At 50.2% G+C, this 22,265-nt stretch overlaps 1 protein-coding gene across 1 annotated transcript; it reads right to left on the minus strand.

Moving 5' to 3' along the window:
• Nucleotides 1–14,410: 14,410 nt before the first annotated feature.
• LOC119933627 (lysozyme C I-like) lies at nucleotides 14,411–18,297 on the minus strand. Its single transcript, XM_038753178.1, has 4 exons — nucleotides 18,168–18,297; nucleotides 17,627–17,788; nucleotides 14,872–14,950; nucleotides 14,411–14,652 (listed from the first exon to the last, which is right to left on the minus strand). Exons 1-4 carry the CDS (start codon nucleotides 18,295–18,297, stop codon nucleotides 14,598–14,600), a joined length of 426 nt encoding a protein of 141 aa, XP_038609106.1. The 3' UTR covers nucleotides 14,411–14,597.
• Between the last annotated feature and the right edge of the window lie 3,968 nt (nucleotides 18,298–22,265).

Genomic DNA, 22,265 nt, shown 5'->3' on the forward strand with positions numbered 1-22,265 from the left:
CTTACTATCTGCAAATCACTGTACTAAGCGCTCCCCCAAGTCAAGGGGTCACCGCTGTTCCAGCCAGACAGTCTGCAAACCCTGTCTCCTGCCCATACCCTGTCAGCAGCTCCTCAGTCAATCAAACAATCGAAATGATGGGGGCCAGGAGCTTCCCCCAGCCCTGGTGGCAAAAAGGAGGGGGCGAGGAGCATGCTGTGCCCCCCACCAGTCACCCGAACTGCCTCCTTGCTCATGGCCAGACAGTGACTGCTTCCAGAACCTATTATAATAACGAAAATGATAATAATAATTCGTTCATTTAATCGCATTTATGGAACACATTGTACGCAGAGCACTGTAATAAACACTTGGGAAACTACAATACAACAATTAACCGACACATCCCCAGTCCACAGCAAGTTTACAGTCTAGAGTGGGGGAGACAGACAATAATAATAATAATAACTGTGGTATTTGTTAAGTGCTTACTATGTGCCAGGAACTAAGTGCTGAGTTGGATACAAGGAAATCGGGTTGGAAACAGTCCCTGTCCCTCATGAGGCTCATAGTCTCAATCACCATGTTACAGATCATAATAATAGTAACAGTAATAATTACGGTACTTGTTAAGCTGCTTCCTATGTCCCAACCACTGCTCTAAGTGCTGGGGTAGATCCAAGTTAATCAGGTTGGACACAGTCCCTGACCCATGAGGGGCTCACAGTCTCAATCCCCATTTTCCCGAAGAGGTAAATGAGGCCCAGAGAAGTGAACTGACTTGCCCAAGTTACCCATCAGACAACTGGCCGAGCTGGGATTAGAACCCATGAACTTCTGCCGCCCAGGCCTGTGCGCTACCCACTAGACCATACAGCTTCTCATGGACCTTTCCTCCACCCGACATCATGGTCCCCCTTGCTCCCTGCCAGATGACAGGTAAGGGTTTACCCCTCAGCAAGTCCCAAGCTCTGGCTCATCTCCATCACCTCCCCTAGCCTCTTTGCCCTCCAGACTCTCCTGGCCCCAACTTCCCCATCTCATTGGTGGCTCTGGGTCAGTGTCACCACGTTGCCATTTGGGGCTGGATTTGCGGGGGGGGGGGGGGGGTTAGGACCTGTGGTGTCCAGGAGCTGCTCTTCTGCCAGCTTCCCCCCGTGCTGAGCCTCAGTTCAAGCTCCCTGGGTGAGCTTCGGGCTTTGGGGGGCTCATCCTCAGGGACCTGTTATGCCCACCTGAGGGTCCATGCTCAGTAGAGCGGCAGCGTGGATGACTGTGAATAGCGTGTCTTCGTGGATAAAGCCCGGCCCTGGGAGTCAGAAGGACCTGAGTTCTAATCCCAGCTTCGCCACATGTCTGCTTTGTGACCTTGGGCAAATAACTTCCCTTTTCTGGGCCCCAGTTACATCATCTGTAAAATGAGGTTTAAGGGAGTGAGCCCTATGTGGGACAGGGATTATGTCCAACCTGCTTACCTTGTGTTTACCCCAGTGTTTAGGACAGTGTTTGGCATATAGTAATTGCTTAACTTGAACGAGTTGTCTACACGCGCTGCCTCGAATTCCTCAACACCAACTCTCTCCTCGACCCCCTAAAGTCTGGCTTCCGTCCGCTACATTCTACGGAAACTGCCCTCTCAAAGGTCACCAATGACCTCCTGCTTGCCAAATCCAATGGCTCATACTCCATCCTAATCCTCCTCGACCTCTCAGCTGCCTTCGACACTGTGGACCACCCCCTCCTCCTCAACACACTATCTGACCTTGGCTTCATAGACTCCGTCCTCTCCTGGTTCTCCTCTTATCTCTCTGGTTGTTCATTCTCAGTCTCTTTTGCAGGCTCCTCCTCCCCCTTCCATCCCCTTACTGTGGGGGTTCCCCAAGGTTCAGTGCTTGGTCCCCTTCTGTTCTCGATCTACACGCACTCCCTTGGTGACCTCATTCGCTCCCACGGCTTCAACTATCATCTCTACGCTGATGACACCCAGATCTACATCTCTGCCCCTGCTCTCTCCCCCTCTCTCCAGGCTCGCATCTCCTCCTGCCTTCAGGACATCTCCATCTGGTTGTCTGCCCGCCACCTAAAACTCAACATGTCCAAGACTCAACTCCTTGTCTTCCCCCCCAAACCCTGCCCTCTCCCTGACTTTCCCATTTCTGTTGACGGCACTACCATCCTTCCCGTCTCACAAGCCCATAGCCTTGGTGTCATTCTCGACTCCGCTCTCTCATTCACCCCTCACATCCAAGCCGTCACCAAAACCTGCCGGTCTCAGCTCCGCAACATTGCTAAGATCCGCCCTTTCCTCTCCATCCATACCGCTACCCTGCTCGTTCAAGCTCTCATCCTATCCCGTCTGGACTACTGCATCAGCCTTCTCTCTGATCTCCCATCCTCGTGTCTCTCCCCACTTCAATCCATACTTCATGCTACCTCCCGGATTGTCTTTGTCCAGAAACGCTCTGGGCATGTTACTCCCCTCCTCAAAAATCTTCAGTGGCTACCAATCAATCTGCGCATCAGGCAGAAACTCCTCACCCTGGGCTTCAAGGCTCTCCATCACCTCGCCCCCTCCTACCTCACCTCCCTTCTCTCCTTCTACAGCCCACCAAGCACCCTCCACTCCTCTGCCGTCAATCTCCTCACCGTACCTCGTTCTCGCCTGTCCCGCCATCGACCCCCAGCCCACGTCCTCCTCCGGGCCTGGAATGCCCTCCCTCTGCCCATCCACCAAGCTAGCTCTCTTCCTCCCTTCAAGGCCCTACTGAGAGCTCACCTCCTCCAGGAGGCCTTCCCAGACTGAGCCCCTTCTTTCCTCTCCCCCTCATCCCCCTCTCCATCCCCCCATCTTACCTCCTTCCCTTCCCCAAAGCACCTGTATATATGTATATATGTTTGTACATATTTATTACCCTATTTATTTATTTATTTTACTTGTACATATCTATTCTATTTATTTTATTTTGTTAGTATGTTTGGTTTTGTTTTCTGTCTCCCCCTTTTAGACTGTGAGCCCACTGTTGGGTAGGGACTGTCTCTATATGTTGCCAACTTGTACTTCCCAAGCGCTTAGTACAGTGATCTGCACAAAGTAAGCGCTCAATAAATACGATTGATTGATTAACAAGTACCATTATTATTACTATTATAACAACAGGGAAGTTGACTGGCACCACTGGCTGGCACCACTGGTGTGGCCTCTGGGAAAGAAGGCTGATGGGAGAGGGGTCGGGTAAAATCCTCAAGGGCAGGGACTGTGACTACCAACTTTCTGAAGCATATAGTACAGAGCTTAACACACGGTAAGACTCAATAAATAGCACTGATGGATTAACTCCCCTGTGGGCGGGGAACTAATCTGTTTAGGTTGTATTGTACTCTCCCAAGCATTTAGAGTAGCAGCATGGCCCAATGGAAAGAGCCCGGGCTTGGGAGTCGGAGGTCATGGGTTCTAATCCCGGCTATGCCACTTGTCAGCTGCATTTCTTTGAGCAAGTCCCTTCACTTCTCTGGGCCTCAGTGACCTCATCTGGAAAATGAGGTCCGAAGTCCTACTGAGAGCTCACCTCCTCCAGGAGGCCTTCCCAGACTGAGCCCCCTTCTTCCTCTCCCCCTCCTCCCCCTCCCTATCCCCCCCGCCTTACCTCCTTTCCCTCCCCACAGCACCTGTATATACGTATATATGTTTGTACATATTTATTACTCTATTTTACTTGTTCATATTTATTCTATTAATTTTATTTTGTTAATATGTTTCGTTTTGTTGTCTGTCTCGCCATTCTAGACTGTGAGCCCGCTGTTGGGTAGAGACCGTCTCTATATGTTGCCAACTCGTACTTCCCAAGCGCTTAGTATAGTGCTCTGTACACAGTAAGCACTCAATAAAATGATTGAATGAATGAATGAAAATGGGGATGAAGACTGTGAGCCCCCCCATGGGACCACCTGATCACCTTGTATCCCCCCAGCGCTTAGAACAGTGCTTCGCACATAGTAAGCACTTAACAAATACCATTAGGAGAAGCAGCGTGGCTCAGTGGAAAGAGCCAGGGCTTGGGAGTGAGAGGTCATGGGTTCTAATCCTGACTATACCACTTGTCAGCTGTGTGACTTTAGGCAGGTCCCTTCACTTCCTTGTGCCTCAGTTCCCTCATCTGTAAAATGGGGACGAAGACGACTGTGAGCCCCACGTGGGACAACGTATTTACCCTGTATCCCCCAGAGCTAAGAACAGTGCTTCGCACATAGCAAGCACCTAACAAATACCATCATTATTATTATTGCTATTAGAGTGCTCGGCATGCTATAAGTGCTCAATAAAAATGATTGAATGATTGAACAATTGAATGAATTGAATGAAGCCCCAGCAGCCCCAGTTCGGACAAGGGTTTGGGGTCTGTGAGGATGGAGTAGGCCTGGGGCGACCCCTTGACTTGGGGGAGCAAGGGTATGTGTGTGTGTGTGTGTGTGTGTGTGTGTGCGCGCGTGTGTATGTGTGTGTGTGTGTCTGTCTGTCTGTGTGTGTGTGTGTGCGTGCATAGCATCCAGTGGGAATGGTGGGCCGGCATCTGGTGAATCTTCACTCAGGGTCAAGAAAGGCTCCTTCCATCCATCCCATTCTTTCCCCATTCGCAGTGGCTGGGGATTTTCTCAGAACTACTACTTGTTCCTGCCAGACCAGGTTGCATCCCAGTTTTGTCAGCTATTCTAGGAAGGGGAAAGCTGAGCTGGAGCCCGAGGAAAAGCCCCTCCCTGGTCCCCTCTGGAATCGTTGAGAGCAGCCGGGACTCCCATAACCTTTAGGAAGTGCAGGACTTCCAGTGGCCATTAGGTGAGCTGACCCCCATTTGGAATGGTACATAAAAAGAAATAATTTTGTTACTTGTTAAGTATGTGCCAAACACTCTTCCAAGTGCCAAGGTAGATGCAAGTTAATCAGGTTGGACCCAGTCCCTGTCCTACAGGGGTTTCACCGTCTTAATCCCTATTTTATAAATGAAGGTAACTGAGGCCCAAACAATTGAAGTGACTTTCCTATGGTCACATAGCAGATTTGTGGCAGAGCAGGGATTAGAAGCCAGGTCCTTCTGATTCTCAGGCACGGCCTCCATGATTATGTTCCCATCCCACCCCCCCGCCAGATTTCTGAGCTCACTGCTTGGTTCGTGGGGGTGTCACAGACCCACCAGGGTAGCACCCAAAACCCTCAAATATGATCCCTTTTCAGCCCCTGTGGGAGCTTGCAGAATCCAGTTACAAGAGAACCATGGGGTAGGGTCAACCTAGGCCTTTTCAACCAATCGATCCATCAATCGATTGCATTATTTGCTTCTCCAGCATAACACTCTGTGACTTTGTTTTAATTTTGTGCAATAATGTGTACTGCTTTTGAATGTTTCTTCATTCCCGATGTGCCTGTCTTCAGGGCCTTTTCTCATTTCCACTCTTCCATTGAGAGCCCCCTGAGGGAGAAGGACCGTGTGTCATTCCCATCTATGTATTTTTTCTCAATGCATAGCACAGTGCTCTGCAGTAAGCATTTAGATTTTATTACTTGGCTTTGCATCCCTTTTAGTCAATCAATCAGTCATATTTTTGAGCACTTACTGTGTGTGGTGCACTCCACTAAGCGCCTGGGAGAGTATAATAGAACAGAGTTAATAGACACATTCCCTGCCTACACCCTCCCTCAGCCCCATAGCATTTGTGTCCATGCTCATGATTTATTTATTTCTATTAATGTCCATCTCTCCCTCTAGACTGTACGTAAGTTGCTGGCAGCGAACATGTCTACCCACTCTGTTACATTTTACTTTCCCAAGCAGTTAGTACAGTGCTCTGCACACAGTAAGCACTCAATAAATACGATTCATCAATTGATTGATAATTATGACTATCGAGTACTGGCAAAAAATGCCACAATATGCAGAACATGCCACAATAAATCAGTCAGTCAGCTAGATGTTTTTATTGAGCGTTTACTATGTGTAGAGCAAAGTACTTGGGAGAGTACAGTATAACAATAAACAGACATATTCCCTACCCATATTGAGTTTACAATCTAAGTCTCCGGGAGGGCACAATGCAGTAGAGTCGGTAGATGTGATCCCTACTCACGAGGAAGTTTACAGTCTATAGGGAGAGACAGATATGAAAATATATTACAGAGAATGAGAAAGGTCACAGTTTAATTAAACTCTCCCTCTTCAAACAGTGGTGATTTCTTTCTGTTTGCAAACGACTTCTTGCCAAACCACACAAAAACCTTATGACACTCCATACATCTACTTCCTTCTTTGGTTATGCCTCATTTTAATATCGCACCCATCCTCGGAACACTCCTTTTTGCTCAAGAATGTACATTTTGGGTACTTTCACTTTTTACAAGGCGGTTGATGCAATACTCAAAGCAGGATAGGATAAGTGCTTGGATCAGCCCAGTGGTGGTTTTATTGGCGAGGAAAGGGTGATTTTAGCGCTGTTTTATGGATAGAACCGACAGGATCTGGTGACAGTTTGAATAAGTTGGTAGAATGAGATATGAGTCCAGGATAAAGTCAAAGCTATGGGCTTGTGAGGCAGGGAGGAAGGTGGTGCTGTCTACAGTGAAGGGCAAGTCAGCAGGAGGACAGGGTTTGAGTGGAAAGATGAGGAGTTCTATTTTGGTTATGTGAAATTTGACGTGCCTGTGGGCCACCCAGGTGGAGTCCTCCTGAAGACTGGTGGAAATGGGAGACTGTGGAGGAGGAAAGAGATTAGGCTGGAAAGGGAGATTTGGGAATTGTCTTCATAGAGATGGGGGTTGAAGTCATTTGAGCGAATGAGTTCTTTGAGGGAGATGATGTAGATGGGGAATAGAAGGGGACCCAGAACTGAACCTTGAGGGGCCCCCAGAGTTAAGGGGTGGGAGGAAGAGGAAGAACCCGCGAAAGAGACTGAGAATGAACGGCCAGCGAGACAGGAGGAGAAGTAGTGTTGGTGAAGCCAAAGTTAGGCAGTGTTTGCAGGTGAAGGGGGTGGTCCACAATGTCGAAGGCAGCTGAGAGAACAAGGAGGAATAGGATGTAATTTATTGGAGTAAATATCTTGTGGGCATAGGATTAAAGAGCTGAGATAAAATGCTCATGCTTGCAAGGGGAAGCCACCTTTGGGGGCCGGAGAAGAGTCAGGGTGAAATTTTCTTAGGCTTCTGGCCTTATCATTTATTTCCCTCTAGTCTATAAGCTAGTTGTGAGCAGGGAACAGGTCTACCAACTCTGTTATGTCATACTCTCCCAAGCCCTTAGTATAGTGTTCTGCACACAGTAAGTGCTCAATAAATACGATGGAGTTAGAGTTAGATGGAGTTAGATGGAGTTAGAAGCCGCTGGATTGGGCAAGAAAAAGGTCTTTGTTGACTTTCATCAGTGGAAGTTTTGAACATTTACGTGTGCAGAGCACTGTATTAAGTACCTACAAGAGAACAGTATGGAAGAGTTGGTAGAATTGATTACTGTGCACAAGGAGCTCACAATCTACAGAGCAAAACAAACATTAAAATAGATGACAGAGAATGAGAAAAACCCCAATTTAAATTGTTTTGTACGCTCCAATTAGTGACATTTTCTCTGCGTCTTCAAGAGTTTGTTGCCAAACCACACACACACACACACACACACACACACACACAAATCACTCTCAAATTCCATACCTCTACTTCCTTCTCCAGTTGTGCTTCATTTTAATACCACACAAATGACAACAACACAACAATTATGAAGGTACTTGTTAAGCACTTACTATGTGCCAAACCCCACACGAAGCCCTGGGGTAAATAAAAGGGGTCGTAGTCTCAGAGTCACAGTCTAAGTAGGAGAGAGAACAGGTATTGACTCCCCATTTTGCAGATGAGGAAACTGAGACCCAGAGAAGCCAGATGATTTGCCTAAGTTCTCACAGCAGGGAAGCAGTGTGTGGTCTAGTGGATAGGACACAGGCCTGGGAGTCGGAAGGATCTGGGTTCTAATCCCAGGTCTGTCACTTGTCTGCTGTGTGACCCGGGGCAAGTCACTTCTCTGTGCCTCAGTGATCTCATCTGTAAAACGGGGATTAAGACTGTGAACCCTAAGTGAGACAGGGACTGTGTCCAAGCTATTATCTACCCCAGCGCTTAGGAACCACTCCTGGCACATTGTAAGCACTTAACAAATATCATTTCAAAAAATGATAAGTGGCAGATCTGGGACTAGAACCTAGGTCCTCTGACTCCAAAGCCTCTGTTCTTTCCACTAGCCCACACTGCTTGTATTCCTAATTTTTGTGGCACTTCTTAAGTTCTTGCTATGTGCCAAGCACTGTAGAAAAGTCCCGGGGTAGACACAAGATAATCAGGTTTCACATGGGACTCGTAGTCTAAATAGAATAGAGAACAGGTATTGAATCCCCATCTCACGCCAGTTTCAAAGCCTTACTGAAGGCACATCTCCTTCAACAGGCCTTCCCAGACTACACCCAACTTTTCCTCATCTCCCACTCCCTTCTGCTTCTCCCCGACTCACTCCCATTGCTCTTCCCCCTCTCCGAGCCCCACAGCACTTATGTATCTAGCTGTAATTATATTTATTTGCATTCAGGTCTGTTTATTTGTATTGCTATCTGTCTCCCTCCCACCCCCAGACAGTGAGCTCATTATGGTCAGGGATAGTGACACTTTATTATTGTACTGTACTTTTCCAAGTGCTTAGTGCATTGCCCTGCACACTGTAAGTGTTCCATAAATTCGATTGAATGAATGAATGAATGAATGAATGAATGACAAAGGCCCTCCTCTCCTCTTTTCCCACTCTCTTCTGTGTTCTCTGACTTCCTCCATTGATCTACCTCCCCTCCCAGCCCCACAGCACTTATGAGAATGTCTCATTTATTTATGTCTTTAAATTTTGTCTCTCTCTCAAGACTGTCAGCTCGTTGTGGGCAGGGAATGTGTCCGTTTATCATTGTATTGTCCTTTCCCAAGCGCTTAGTACAGTGTTCTGCACAAGCAAGAATGAATGAATGAGTGTCTCTGTGCCCCCCTACTCCTCCCCCTACACCCTGTTAGGACTTGAGGGTGAGGAAAGTGAGGAAAGCAACAACCCTCCTCCCACATGGATCTGTGCCCTGTGGGCAGTTGATATTCACCCCACCTCAGCCCCGCAGCACTTAGGTACAGATCAATAGATTATATAGTAGAGAAGCAGAGTGGTCTAGTGGATACAACCCGACTCTGGGAGTCAGAAGGACCTGAGTCCTAATCCTGGACACACCACCTATCTTCTTTGTGACCCTGGGCTAGTCACTTAACTTCTCCAGACCTCAGTTCCCTCATTTGTAAAGTGGGGATTAAGACAGTGAGCCCCAGGAGGAACTCTGTCCAATCAGATTAGGTTGTATCCATCCCAGCGTTTAGTACAGTGCCTGGCACATAGTAAGCACTTAACAAATACCACAATGATCAATTATTTATTGATATTAATGCCTGTCGCCCCCTCGAGACTGCAAGTTCATTGTGAGTAGGAAATGTTTCCGGCCAACTCTGTTGCACTGTTCTTTCCCAAGCCCTTAGTTCAGTGTTCTGCACCCAGTAAGCATTTCAGTCATTTGGCCTAGTAGATAGAGCATGGGCTTGGTAGTCAGAAGGACCTGGGAATGATGCAGAGACAGACAGGACTGCTGCAGGGCTGAAAGCCTAACTTTCATTCAATCGTATTTATTAATAATAATAATTATGATTACCAATATCATCATAGTACTTGTTCAGCACTTACTATGTGCCAAGCCCGGTTCTAAGTGCTGGAGCATCTTAGCATCTTAGCATCTAAGCATCAAACAAAAACTCCTCACCATCGGCTTTAAAGCAATTATTCACCTTGGCCCCTCCTACCTCACCTCGCTGCTCTCGTACTACAACCCGGCCCGCACACCTCGCTCCTCCAATGCCGATCTACTCACTGTATCTCAACCTCTTCTATCTCACCGCCGACCCCCGGCCCAAGTCCTGCCTCTGGCCTGGAACACCCTCCCTCTTCATACCTGACGGACAATCGCTCTCCCCACCTTCAAATCCTTATTGAAGGAACATTTCCTCCAAGAGGCCTTCGCTTACCAAACTCTCCTTTCCTCTTTCCCTCCCTCCCTTCTGCCACACCCTGATTGGCTCCCTTTATTCACCCCTCTCTCAGCCCCACAGCAATTATGTAAGAACCCGTAATTTATTTAGTAATCTTAATATCTGTCTCCCCTTCTAGACTGTCAGCTCACCGTGGACAGGGATTGTTTCTGCCAACACTGTTGCACTGTCCTCTCCCAAGCGCTTGACCGAGTATAATTCACTGCAGAATGAGGGTCCGCCAGGGGGACTGACCCCACCAGCATCCCGGAGGGGAGATCAGGAGGCAAGTATTATAACGACTTGCATAGCATGCAGTACAAACCCCTATAGGACAATGTTGGAGAACGGGGTCAGGGCGAGGGGGATTCCAGCCTCCGAGAGTGGAGTCAGGAGGAATAGAGAAAGAGACTGTAAGCTCATTGTGGACAGGGGATCTGTCTGCTTATTGTTGTATTGTACTCTGCCGAGTGTTTAATACAGTGGTCTGCACACAGTATGCACTCACTAAATACGAGTGAATGAATGAGTGGTTGAAGGATGGAGGGAAAGGAGAAAGAAAGAAGACAGGAGAGAGCGGGGGGTGTGGAAGAAATAGAGGCAGCAGGAGGAGCCTGAGGGCGCTTAGTGCAGTGCTTTGCACACGGTAAGCGCTAATAAATACGATTGAATGAAAGGGGAGAAGCGAACTCACAGTTGGACGGAGTGATTCTTAGGTATCTGCCCAGGCCGTTGCTTTCAGCACCCTGAACAGCTCGCATATTTGGAAGATCTTGGCCCGAGAAGCGACCAGCTGGACGCACAGCAGAACCCGACACTTCATCGCTGCTGCGGCGTCGAAGGCCAGCCCAGACCCGCTTCCTTTTATCCCGGATCCGCACAATGGAGGAGTCTCAGGGAGGCTGGCACAAGCTGCCCCCCACAAAGGGCAAGGGGCTCACCGGACGGGAGAAGGGACCCTAGGCCATGCCAACTCCCTCAACCTATCGGGCCTGTTCCTGTCCCCCGGGACCTTCCAAGAAGCTGCCTGCTTTCTTCTGGACGCATCCCCAGCTCTTCGTTGTCCAGCCCTGAGGCTTGGCTTCACATTCATTTAAAATTATTTATTGAGAGCTTACGGGGTGCAAAACACTATACTAAGCACTCCCCCAAGTCAAGAGGTCACCCCCGCTCCAGGCAGTCCAAGCACCCTGACCCCTGCCCATACCGGATCAGCAGATCCTCAATTAATCAATGAATCAAAGTGACAGGGGCCGGGAACTTCCCCCACTCAAGGGTGGGCAAAAGGGAGGAGGCGTTTAGTAGGCCCCCTAAACCAAGCTGCGTGTCTACTTATGGCCTGCCAGTGACTGCTCCCTGAAGTAGTAATAATAATAATGATAATAACTGTGGAATTTGTTAAGCGCTTGCTATGTGCTTGACATTGTACTAAGGGCTGGAGTGGATACAAACAAATCGGGTTGGACACAGTCCCTGTCCCACGTGGGGCTCACAGTCTCAATCCCTATTTTACAGATGGTAATAATAATTATGGTATTTGCTAAGCACGTACTATGTTCCAAAAACGTTTCTAAGCACTGGGATAGAAGCAAGTTAATCAGGTTGGACAGAGTCCCTGTCTCACATGGGGCTCACACTCTTATCCCCATTTTCCAAATGAGGTAACTGAGGCTCAGAAAAGGTAAGTGGCATGCCCAAGGTCACGCAACAGACAAGTGACGGAGCAGGAATTAGAACTCAAGAGCGTCTGACTCTCAGGCCCGAGCTCTGAGCCATGCTCCTTTGTAGATGACTCAGAAACGAGAGGGGGCGAGGGAAAGAAGGGCTTAAATTGGGAAAGGCCTCTTGCAGGAGAAGTGACCCTAACAATGCTTTGAAGGTGGAGAGAGTGGGGGCGGGGGTCAGGCATTTATGGAGGGGGAGGGAGGTCCAGGCCAGAGGGAGGACATAAGAAAGTGGTCAGTGGAGAGACAGATGGGATCGGAGCACAGAGAGTAAACTAGCGCTAGAGGAGTGGAATGTACGGGCTGGGCTGTAGTAGGAGATTAGTTAGGTGAGGTAGGATGGGGAAATTTGATTGAGTGCTTTACAGTTGATGGTAGGGAGTTGCTGCTTGATGCGAAGGTGAATGGGCAGCCATTGGATCTAGGGCGATTAGGGTAGAGTACAGGACGTCAGATTTGGCGAGAAGAAGGTTGCTGGTTACCTCGAGAGGGTTGTTTCTGTGGAGTGAAGGGAGTGGAAGTCGGATTGGAGAGGATGTAGGAGTGAATTGGAGGCGAGGAAGTGGAGACAGTGGTTGTAAACAACTCTCTCAAGAAGATTGGCGAAAAATGGTAGAAGGGAGATGGGGTAATAACTGGAGGGAGCCGTGGGGTCAAGGAAAGGGTTTTCTTTTCTTAAGATAGGGGATACATAAGCATGTTTGAAAGAAGCCATTACAAAGTGTCGAGTTGAAGGTAGTAGTCAAGGAAAGAAGAAGGGAGGGGACGAGTGCTTTAAAAGGTATGAAGGGATGGGGTCACATACACAGGCAGAAGGGGTGGATTTACAGAGGAGGGATTTAGTCTATGTTTGCCCACTCAAGAACCTCCAATGGTTGCCCATCCAACTCGCCATCAAAAACTCCTCACCGTCGGCTTTAAAGCAATCAATCACCTTGCCCCCTCCTACCTCACCTCACTGTTCTCGTAACTTCAACTCGGCCCGCACACTTTGCTCCTCAAATGCCGACCTACTCACTGCACCTCAACCTCGTCTATCTCACCACCGACCCCGGCCCAAATCCTGCCTCTGGCCTGGAACACCCTCCCTCTTCATACCTGACGGACAATCGCTCTCCCCACCTTGAAAGCCTTATTGAAGGAAGTTCTCCTCCAAAAGGCCTTCCGTGACCAAGCCCTCTTTCCTCTTTTCCCCCTCCCTTCTGCGTCGCCCTGATTGGCTCCCTTTATTCACCCCTCCTTCAGCCCCACAGCACTTAAGAACCCGTAATTTATTTATTTCTCTTAATATCTGTCTCCCCCTCTATACTGTCAGCTCACCGTGGACACGGAGCGTTTCTACCAACACTGTTATACTGTCCTCTCCCAACCGCTTAGTACTGTGCTGTGCACACAATAGGAGCTCAATAAATTCGATTGATTGCTTCTCCCCAACTTCAGCTAAACCCGCTGATTTGTCTCTCTGTTGTGCGGGGGAGGAGGAGGGAGTTAGGGGGCTTCAGAGGCGAAGGGCTCTGTGCTAAGGGAGGCGGGGTCGTGAAGGAAGTAGGATTGAAGTTGCAATAACGGAGGGGTCCTCTTTGGAGGTTTTTAAATAATAATGTGTGGTATTAGGTAAGCTTTTCCTAAGTAATAATAATCATCATAATAATAATGAAGGCATTTATTAAGTGCTTACTACGTGCAAAGCACTGTTCTCAGCGCTGGGGAGGTTACAAGGTGATCAGGTTGTCCCTCGTGGGGCTCACAGTCTTAATCCCCATTTTACAGATGAGGTAACTGAGGCCCAGAGAAATGAAATGACTTGCCCAAGGCCGAACAGCAGACACGTGGCGGACTCGGGATTAGAACCCATGATCTCCTGACTCCCGGGCCCGGGCTTTATGCATTGGAGGTTGCCGGGGTTGGGGGTGGGGGTGGACGGATGAGCCGGTGGGGGCGGCGGGGAGGGGGAATCTCTCCACGGGCAGGAGGAAGGAGAAGGACGGGGGACCGACATTCCCAGCCCTGTGGCCCTGAGGTAGCTGCGTTTCCAAGAGGCCTTCCCTGACTAAATCCTCCTCTCCTTTTCTCCCACTCCCTTCTGCGTCGCCCTAACTCTCTCCCTTGATTCATCTCCCCTCCCAGTCCCACAGCACTTATGCCCTTATCCGTTATTTATTTCTTTCTGTTAATGTCTGCCACCCCATCTAGCCTGTAAGCACACTGTAGGCAGGGAATGTGTCTGTTAATAGTTGTATTGAACTCTTCCCAGCGCTTATTCCAGTACTGTGCACACAGTAAGCGCTCAATAACTATGAATGAGTGAGTGAATTAATTATTAATCAATCAATCCATCAGTTCTGGTCTCTGAGAGCCTCTTCTGGGCCCGAGCCGTGGCCTTGGGCCCAGCCGACAGGGTCCCGGGGCCGCCTCCCGTGCTTTCTGGGACTCGCCTGGGCCGAGGCTAGACCTGGGCTGGACCTGGGATGGACAAGGGATGATCCGGAGCTGGTCAGAGGCTACCGGCCCTCGTCCCCACGGAGTCCGGTCCCGGGGCAGCCCCTCCAGACACCCACAGTGATCGGGTCTGAGGTCCAAGTAGAAGCAGAAATCTTTATTGAGTAGACAAATAGACCCGCCACCAGAGCCGAGGCCGAGAGGAGCGACTCAGGGAGTCGGGGCCGGGGTCCGGGGAGCCGGGGCTGAAGTCCGGGCTGGGTTCCGGGAGTCTGCGGTGGAGGATCGCTGAGCCCGGGGAGCAGAGGAGCCCTCCGGGCTGGGGGGATCTAGCACTCGTACTGGAACAGGCGGCGACCCTCACAGTATATTGTCCAGCTCAACCTGCAAAGGGGAGGAGCGGAGGATCAGGATCGTTGCGTGGGAGGGAAGAGGGGCCCGGCCAAGTTCGGCCAATCGAGCGGAACAAGTTCTGGGCCCGCGGGTCCGGACAGAAATGGGCAGAAGCTGGGTTGCGGAGGGGCTCGGCGGGGGCGGGGGAGAGAGAAGGGGGGAGGGAAGAGAGCCTGGAGGAGGATGGGGGGCGACAGACGGGGGTCTTACCAGCCTGACAACCCTCGGAATTCCCGCGCGATCTTCTTTGCGCACGCTATGTCATCCGTGATGTCATCGTCTAAGAGCTCTGCGGGGCAGGGAGAGGCAGTCAGTCATCTTCATTTAGCGCATACTATGTGCAAAGCACTGTAGTCGGAGCTGGGGAGAGGCTAATAGAACAATACAACAGACGCATTCCCTGCCCACCAATAGCTTCCAGTGTACAGGGGGAGGTCAGGGGGCAGGGGGAGGCGGGAAGAGGCAGCTGCCGACCCCCGGCCTCCCTCCCTCCCTCCCCCATTCCCTGCCTCCCCCGGCTGATTTCAGGGAAGAGATTTGGGGACTGGAGAGGGACAAGGCCCCTCTCTCGGGGCGGAGTCTGGCACGTTCCCGTGGTGGCGGTGGGAGGGGTCGGGAAGGAAAGGACCAGCAGAAAGAGGAGGGGCTTGTAGTGAAGGGGGGGGGGGAATAATAATAATAATAATGGCACTTGTTAAGCACTTACTATGCATCAAGCTCTGTTCTAAGCGATAAGGTAGATACAGGTTAATCAGTTGGATACAGTTCCTATCCCACATGGAGCTCACACTCTCATCCCCATTTTCCGGATGAGGTAACTGAGGCCCAGAGAAGTGAGGTGACTTGCCCAAGGTCATGCAGCAGACATGTGGCGGGGCCTGGATTAGACCCCAGCTCCTTCTGACTCCCAGGCCCAGGCTCTCCGACTCTTCCCCCCCACACCCTGATCAGATTTGGGGGTGAGGAAAGGGGGCGGAGTCAGCAGGGCACAGCAACAGCCCTCCCCCAACCTGGATCTGTGACCTGTGGGATGCTCTGGGTATGTCACTCCTCTCCTCAAAAATCTCCAGTGGTTGACTATCAACCTTCGGGTGAAGCAAAAACTCCTCACTATGGGCTTCAAATCTCTCCATCACCTTGCCCCCTCCTACCTCACCTTCCTTCTCCCCTTTGACAGCCCAGCCCACACACTCCACTCTTCTGCAGATAACCTCATCACTGTGCCTCGTTCTCGCCTGTCCCATCTTTAACCCCCAGCCCTCGTCCTACCTTTGGCCTGGAATGCTATTCCAACTCACATCTGCCAAACTAGCTCTCCTCCCCCTTCAAAGGCCTATTGAGAGCTCACCTCCTCCAGGAAGCCTTCCCAGACTGAGCCCCCCTTTTCCTCTTCTCCTCCTGTCTTCTCCATTGCCCCTCTCCCCTACCCCCTTCCCTTCCCTGCAGCACTTGTGTATATTGGTAATTCATTACCCCATTTATTTTAATAATAATGTGTAATAATAATAATAATGATGATGGCATTTATTAAGAGCTTACTATGTGCGAAGCACTGTTCTAAGAGCTGGGGGATACAAGCTAATCAAGTTGTCCTACATGGGGCTCAGAGTCTTAATCCCCATTTTACAGATAAGGTAACTGAGACGCAGAGAAGTTAAGTGACTTGCCCGAAGTCACACAGCTGACAAGTGGCAGAGGCGGGATTAGAACCCATAACCTCTGACTCCCAAGCCCGGGCTCTTTCCACTGAGCCACGCTGCTTCTCTAATATATATCTAAAATTCTATGATATAGAATTATATATCTATAATTCTATTTATCTATTTTGATGGTATTGTTGCCTGTCTACTTGTTGTTTTTCGTTGTCTGTCTTCCCCTTCTAGACAATGAGCCCATTGTTGTGTAGGGATTGTCTCTGTTGCCAAATTGTACTTTCCAAGCGCTTAATCTGGGAAGGCCTCTCGGAGGAGATGTGCCTTCAATAAGGCTTTGAAAGTGGGGGAGAGTGGTTGTCTGTCGGGTTAGAGGAGGGAGGGCATGCCAGACCAGAAGCAAAACGTGCGACAGGAATCGGCGGTGAGCCAGGAGAAATGGAGGCACAGTGAGAAGATTAGCATTAGAGGAGTGAAGTGTGCAGAGTAGGTTATGGAATAAAAGAAGCACGGTGAGTTAGGAGGGGACAAGGTGATGAAGTACTTTAAAGCCAATGGAGAGGAGTTCTTGTTTGATACGGAAGTGGATGGGCAACGACTGGAGTTTTTGAGGAGCTGGGTGACACGTCCAGAACGTTTTTGTAGAAAAGTGATCCGGGCAGCTGAGTGAAGTGATGACTGGAGTGGGGAGAGACAGGAAGCTAGGAAGGTCAGCAAGGAGGCTGATGCAGTAATCCAACTGGGATAGTATGAGTGATTGTATTAACATGGTAGCCATGTGGATGGAAAGGGCAGTTTAAGTTTGTGACTCTCATGTGGAACAGGGACTCTGTCCAACCTGATTTGCATGTATCCACCTCAGCGCTTAGTACAGTGCCTAGCACATAGCAAGCACTTAACAAACGCCATAATTATCCATTATTTATTGATATTAATGTCTTTCTCCCCGTCTAGACTGTAAGCTCATTGTGAGTACGGACCGTTTCTAAACAACTCTGTTGTAGCGTACTCTCCCAAGCGCTTAGAACAGTGTCCTGCACACAGTAAGCATTTAAGCAATGTGGCCTAGTAAACAGATGGGATTTAGAAGGACCTGGGAATATTGCAAAGACAGACAGCCCCGCTGCAGGGCTGAAAGCCTAACTTCAGTCGTATTTGTTAAGTGTTTACTGTGTGCAGGGCATTTGGGAGAGTCCAGTGCACTTCAGGAGGAGAGTCCGGCAGGGGCACTGACCCCACTAGCAGCCCGGGATGGGGGGAGGGCAAGAAACAAGGTAGCAAGGGGTAGGTCTAGGAGGGAGAGGTCTACTCACTAGAGCAAGAGATTTTGCAACCATTCCTGGCTCCACTTGTTTTGCCATCGTCACACCAGAAACGGCTGTTGATCTGGAAAATCCCGTAGTTGGTGCTGCCGTCTGAAAGGCGGCGGACGGTCTGAGTATTATAACCACTTTCTCGGTGTGCCATACAGAGCCCTGAAGGACAATGGGAGAAAAGGGGGTCAGGGCGAGGGGATTCCAGCATTTAAGGACAGAGCCAGGAGGAATGGAGATAGAGAGAGACTACACGCTCGGTGGAGGAAGAGAATATGTCTGTTTATTGTCTTGTACTCTGCGAAGCGCTTAGCATAGTGCTCTGCACACAGTAAGCGCCCAATAAATGTGAGTGAATGAATTACTGAGGGATGGAGGGAAAGGAGAAATAAAGAAGACAGAAGAGGAGGAGGATGAGGAAGAAACAGAAGAGGCAGGAGGAGCCTGAGGGGCGCTTAGTGCAGTGCTTTACACACAGGAAGCGCTCATCAAGTACGACTGAATGGAAGAGGAGAAAGGGAAAGGCCGGGGGCGAACTCACAGTTGGGCAGAGTGATGCCTAGGTAGCCGGCCAAGCCGTTTTGTTTCAGCACCCGGGACAGCTCGCACTTCTTGAAGACCTTGGCCTGAGAGGCGACCAGCAGGACGCACAGCAGAATCAAACGCTTCATCGTGGCTGCAGCGTTGAAGGATGGGGTTGGGAGCCCCGTCAAACCCTCCTCCTTTTATCCTGGCGTCGGAGGGAGGATGGCATGAGCAGCCCTCCCCCAAGGGCAAGGGTGGAGGGTCTCCTCGGGCAGGAGGAACGACCCCCAGGTGGTGCCAGCTCCCTCACCGATCGGCCTGTTCCTGTCCCCCCTGAGGCCCTCCAAGAAGCTGCCCGTGTCCTTCTGGACGAATCCTTGGATCTTTGTTGTCCGGGCCCTGAAGCTTGGCCTTCCATTCTTCTTTTCAATCGTATTTATTGAGCGCTTACTATCTGCAAATCACTGTACTAAGCGCTCCCCCAAGTCAAGGGGTCACCGCTGTTCCAGCCAGACAGCCTGCAAACCCTGTCTCCTGCCCATACCCTGTCAGCAGCTCCTCAGTCAATCAAACAATCGAAATGATGGGGGCCAGGAGCTTCCCCCAGCCCTGGTGGCAAAAAGGAGGGGGCGAGGAGCATGCTGTGCCCCCCACCAGTCACCCGAACTGCCTCCTTGCTCATGGCCAGACAGTGACTGCTTCCAGAACCTATTATAATAACGAAAATGATAATAATAATTCGTTCATTTAATCGCATTTATGGAACACATTGTACGCAGAGCACTGTAATAAACACTTGGGAAACTACAATACAACAATTAACCGACACATCCCCAGTCCACAGCAAGTTTACAGTCTAGAGTGGGGGAGACAGACAATAATAATAATAATAACTGTGGTATTTGTTAAGTGCTTACTATGTGCCAGGAACTAAGTGCTGAGTTGGATACAAGGAAATCGGGTTGGAAACAGTCCCTGTCCCTCATGAGGCTCATAGTCTCAATCACCATGTTACAGATCATAATAATAGTAACAGTAATAATTACGGTACTTGTTAAGCTGCTTCCTATGTCCCAACCACTGCTCTAAGTGCTGGGGTAGATCCAAGTTAATCAGGTTGGACACAGTCCCTGACCCATGAGGGGCTCACAGTCTCAATCCCCATTTTCCCGAAGAGGTAAATGAGGCCCAGAGAAGTGAACTGACTTGCCCAAGTTACCCATCAGACAACTGGCCGAGCTGGGATTAGAACCCATGAACTTCTGCCGCCCAGGCCTGTGCGCTACCCACTAGACCATACAGCTTCTCATGGACCTTTCCTCCACCCGACATCATGGTCCCCCTTGCTCCCTGCCAGATGACAGGTAAGGGTTTACCCCTCAGCAAGTCCCCAGCTCTGGCTCATCTCCATCACCTCCCCTAGCCTCTTTGCCCTCCAGACTCTCCTGGCCCCAACTTCCCCATCTCATTGGTGGCTCTGGGTCAGTGTCACCACGTTGCCATTTGGGGCTGGATTTGGGGGGGGGGGTTAGGACTTGTGGTGTCCAGGAGCTGCTCTTCTGCCAGCTTCCCCCCGTGCTGAGCCTCAGTTCAAGCTCCCTGGGTGACCTTCGGGCTTTGGGGGGCTCATCCTCAGGGACCTGTTATGCCCACCTGAGGGTCCATGCCCAGTAGAGCGGCAGCTTGGATGACTGTGAATAGCGTGTCTTCGTGGATAAAGCCCGGCCCTGGGAGTCAGAAGGACCTGAGTTCTGATCCCAGCTTCGCCACATGTCAGCTTTGTGACCTTGGGCAAATAACTTCCTTTTTCTGGGCCCCAGTTACATCATCTGTAAAGTGAGGTTTAAGAGAGTGAGCCCTACGTGGGACAGGGATTGTGTCCAACCTGCTTACCTTGTGTTTACCCCAGTGTTTAGGACAGTGTTTGGCATATAGTAATTGCTTAACTTGAACGAGTTGTCTACACGCGCTGCCTCGAATTCCTCAACACCAACTCTCTCCTCGACCCCCTAAAGTCTGGCTTCCGTCCCCTACATTCTACGGAAACTGCCCTCTCAAAGGTCACCAATGACCTCCTGCTTGCCAAATCCAATGGCTCATACTCCATCCTAATCCTCCTCGACCTCTCAGCTGCCTTCGACACTGTGGACCACCCCCTCCTCCTCAACACACTATCTGACCTTGGCTTCATAGACTCCGTCCTCTCCTGGTTCTCCTCTTACCTCTCTGGTCGTTCATTCTCAGTCACTTTTGCAGGCTCCTCCTCCCCCTTCCATCCCCTTACTGTGGGGGTTCCCCAAGGTTCAGTGCTTGGTCCCCTTCTGTTCTCGATCTATACACACTCCCTTGGTGACCTCATTCGCTCCCACGGCTTCAACTATCATCTCTACGCTGATGACACCCAGATCTACATCTCTGCCCCTGCTCTCTCCCCCTCTCTCCAGGCTCGCATCTCCTCCTGCCTTCAGGACATCTCCATCTGGTTATCTGCCCACCACCTAAAACTCAACCTGTCCAAGACTGAACTCCGTGTCTTCCCCCCCAAACCCTGCCCTCTCCCTGACTTTCCCATCTCTGTTGACGGCACTACCATCCTTCTCGTCTCACAAGCCCACAACCTTGGTGTCATTCTCGACTCCGGTCTCTCATTCACCCCTCACATCCAAGCCGTCACCAAAACCTGCCGGTCTCAGCTCCGCAACATTGCTAAGATCCGCCCTTTCCTCTCCATCCATACCGCTACCCTGCTCGTTCAAGCTCTCATCCTATCCCGTCTGGACTACTGCATCAGCCTTCTCTCTGATCTCCCATCCTCGTGTCTCTCCCCACTTCAATCCATACTTCATGCTGCCTCCCGGATTGTCTTTGTCCAGAAACGCTCTGGGCATGTTACTCCCCTCCTCAAAAATCTTCAGTGGCTACCAATCAATCTGCGCATCAGGCAGAAACTCCTCACCCTGGGCTTCAAGGCTCTCCATCACCTCGCCCCCTCCTACCTCACCTCCCTTCTCTCCTTCTACAGCCCACCAAGCACCCTCCACTCCTCTGCCGTCAATCTCCTCACCGTACCTCGTTCACGCCTGTCCCGCCATCGACCCCCAGCCCACGTCCTCCCCCGGGCCTGGAATGCCCTCCCTCTGCCCATCCACCAAGCTAGCTCTCTTCCTCCCTTCAAGGCCCTACTGAGAGCTCACCTCCTCCAGGAGGCCTTCCCAGACTGAGCCCCTTCCTTCCTCTCCCCCTCATCCCCCTCTCCATCCCCCCATCTTACCTCCTTCCCTTCCCCACAGCACCTGTATATATGTATATATGTTTGTACATATTTATTACCCTATTTATTTATTTATTTTACTTGTACATATCTATTCAATTTATTTTATGTTGTTAGTATATTTGGTTTTGTTCTCTGTCTCCCCCTTTTAGGCTGTGAGCCCACTGTTGGGTAGGGACTGTCTCTATACGTTGCCAACTTGTACTTGCCAAGCGCTTAGTACAGTGATCTGCACAAAGTAAGCGCTCAATAAATACGATTGATTGATTAACAAGTACCATTATTATTACTATTATAACAACAGGGAAGTTGACTGGCACCACTGGCTGGCACCACTGGTGTGGCCTCTGGGAAAGAAGGCTGATGGGAGAGGGGTCGGGTAAAATCCTCAAGGGCAGGGACTGTGACTACAAACTTTCTGAAGCATATAGTACAGAGCTTAACACACGGTAAGACTCAATAAATAGCACTGATGGATTAACTCCCCTGTGGGCAGGGAACTAATCTGTTCAGGTTGTATTGTACTCTCCCAAGCATTTAGAGTAGCAGCATGGCCCAATGGAAAGAACCCGGGCTTGGGAGTCAGAGGTCATGGGTTCTAATCCCGGCTATGCCACTTGTCAGCTGCATTTCTTTGAGCAAGTCCCTTCACTTCTCTGGGCCTCAGTGACCTCATCTGGAAAATGAGGTCCAAAGTCCTACTGAGAGCTCACCTCCTCCAGGAGGCCTTCCCAGACTGAGCCCCCTCCTTCCTCTCCCCCTCCTCCCCCTCCCTATCCCCCCACCTTACCTCCTTTCCCTCCCCACAGCACCTGTATATACGTATATATGTTTGTACATATT

The sequence above is a fragment of the Tachyglossus aculeatus genome, chromosome 10 (genome assembly GCF_015852505.1).
Source record: "Tachyglossus aculeatus isolate mTacAcu1 chromosome 10, mTacAcu1.pri, whole genome shotgun sequence".
NCBI lineage: Eukaryota > Metazoa > Chordata > Mammalia > Monotremata > Tachyglossidae > Tachyglossus > Tachyglossus aculeatus.

Excerpts from the sequence above, each read along its gene's own strand:
- LOC119933627 (XM_038753178.1), bottom strand. The coding sequence starts at position 18,297 with ATGAAGCGTTTGATTCTGCTGTGCGTCCTGCTGGTCGCCTCTCAGGCC. Across the intron at positions 14,951-17,626 it reads TTGCAAAATCTCTTGCTCTA|AGCTCTTAGACGATGACATC; the intron begins GTGAGTAGACCT and ends CCTGCCCCGCAG. Across the intron at positions 14,653-14,871 it reads TTCCGAGGGTTGTCAGGCTG|GTTGAGCTGGACAATATACT; the intron begins GTAAGACCCCCG and ends TCCCCTTTGCAG.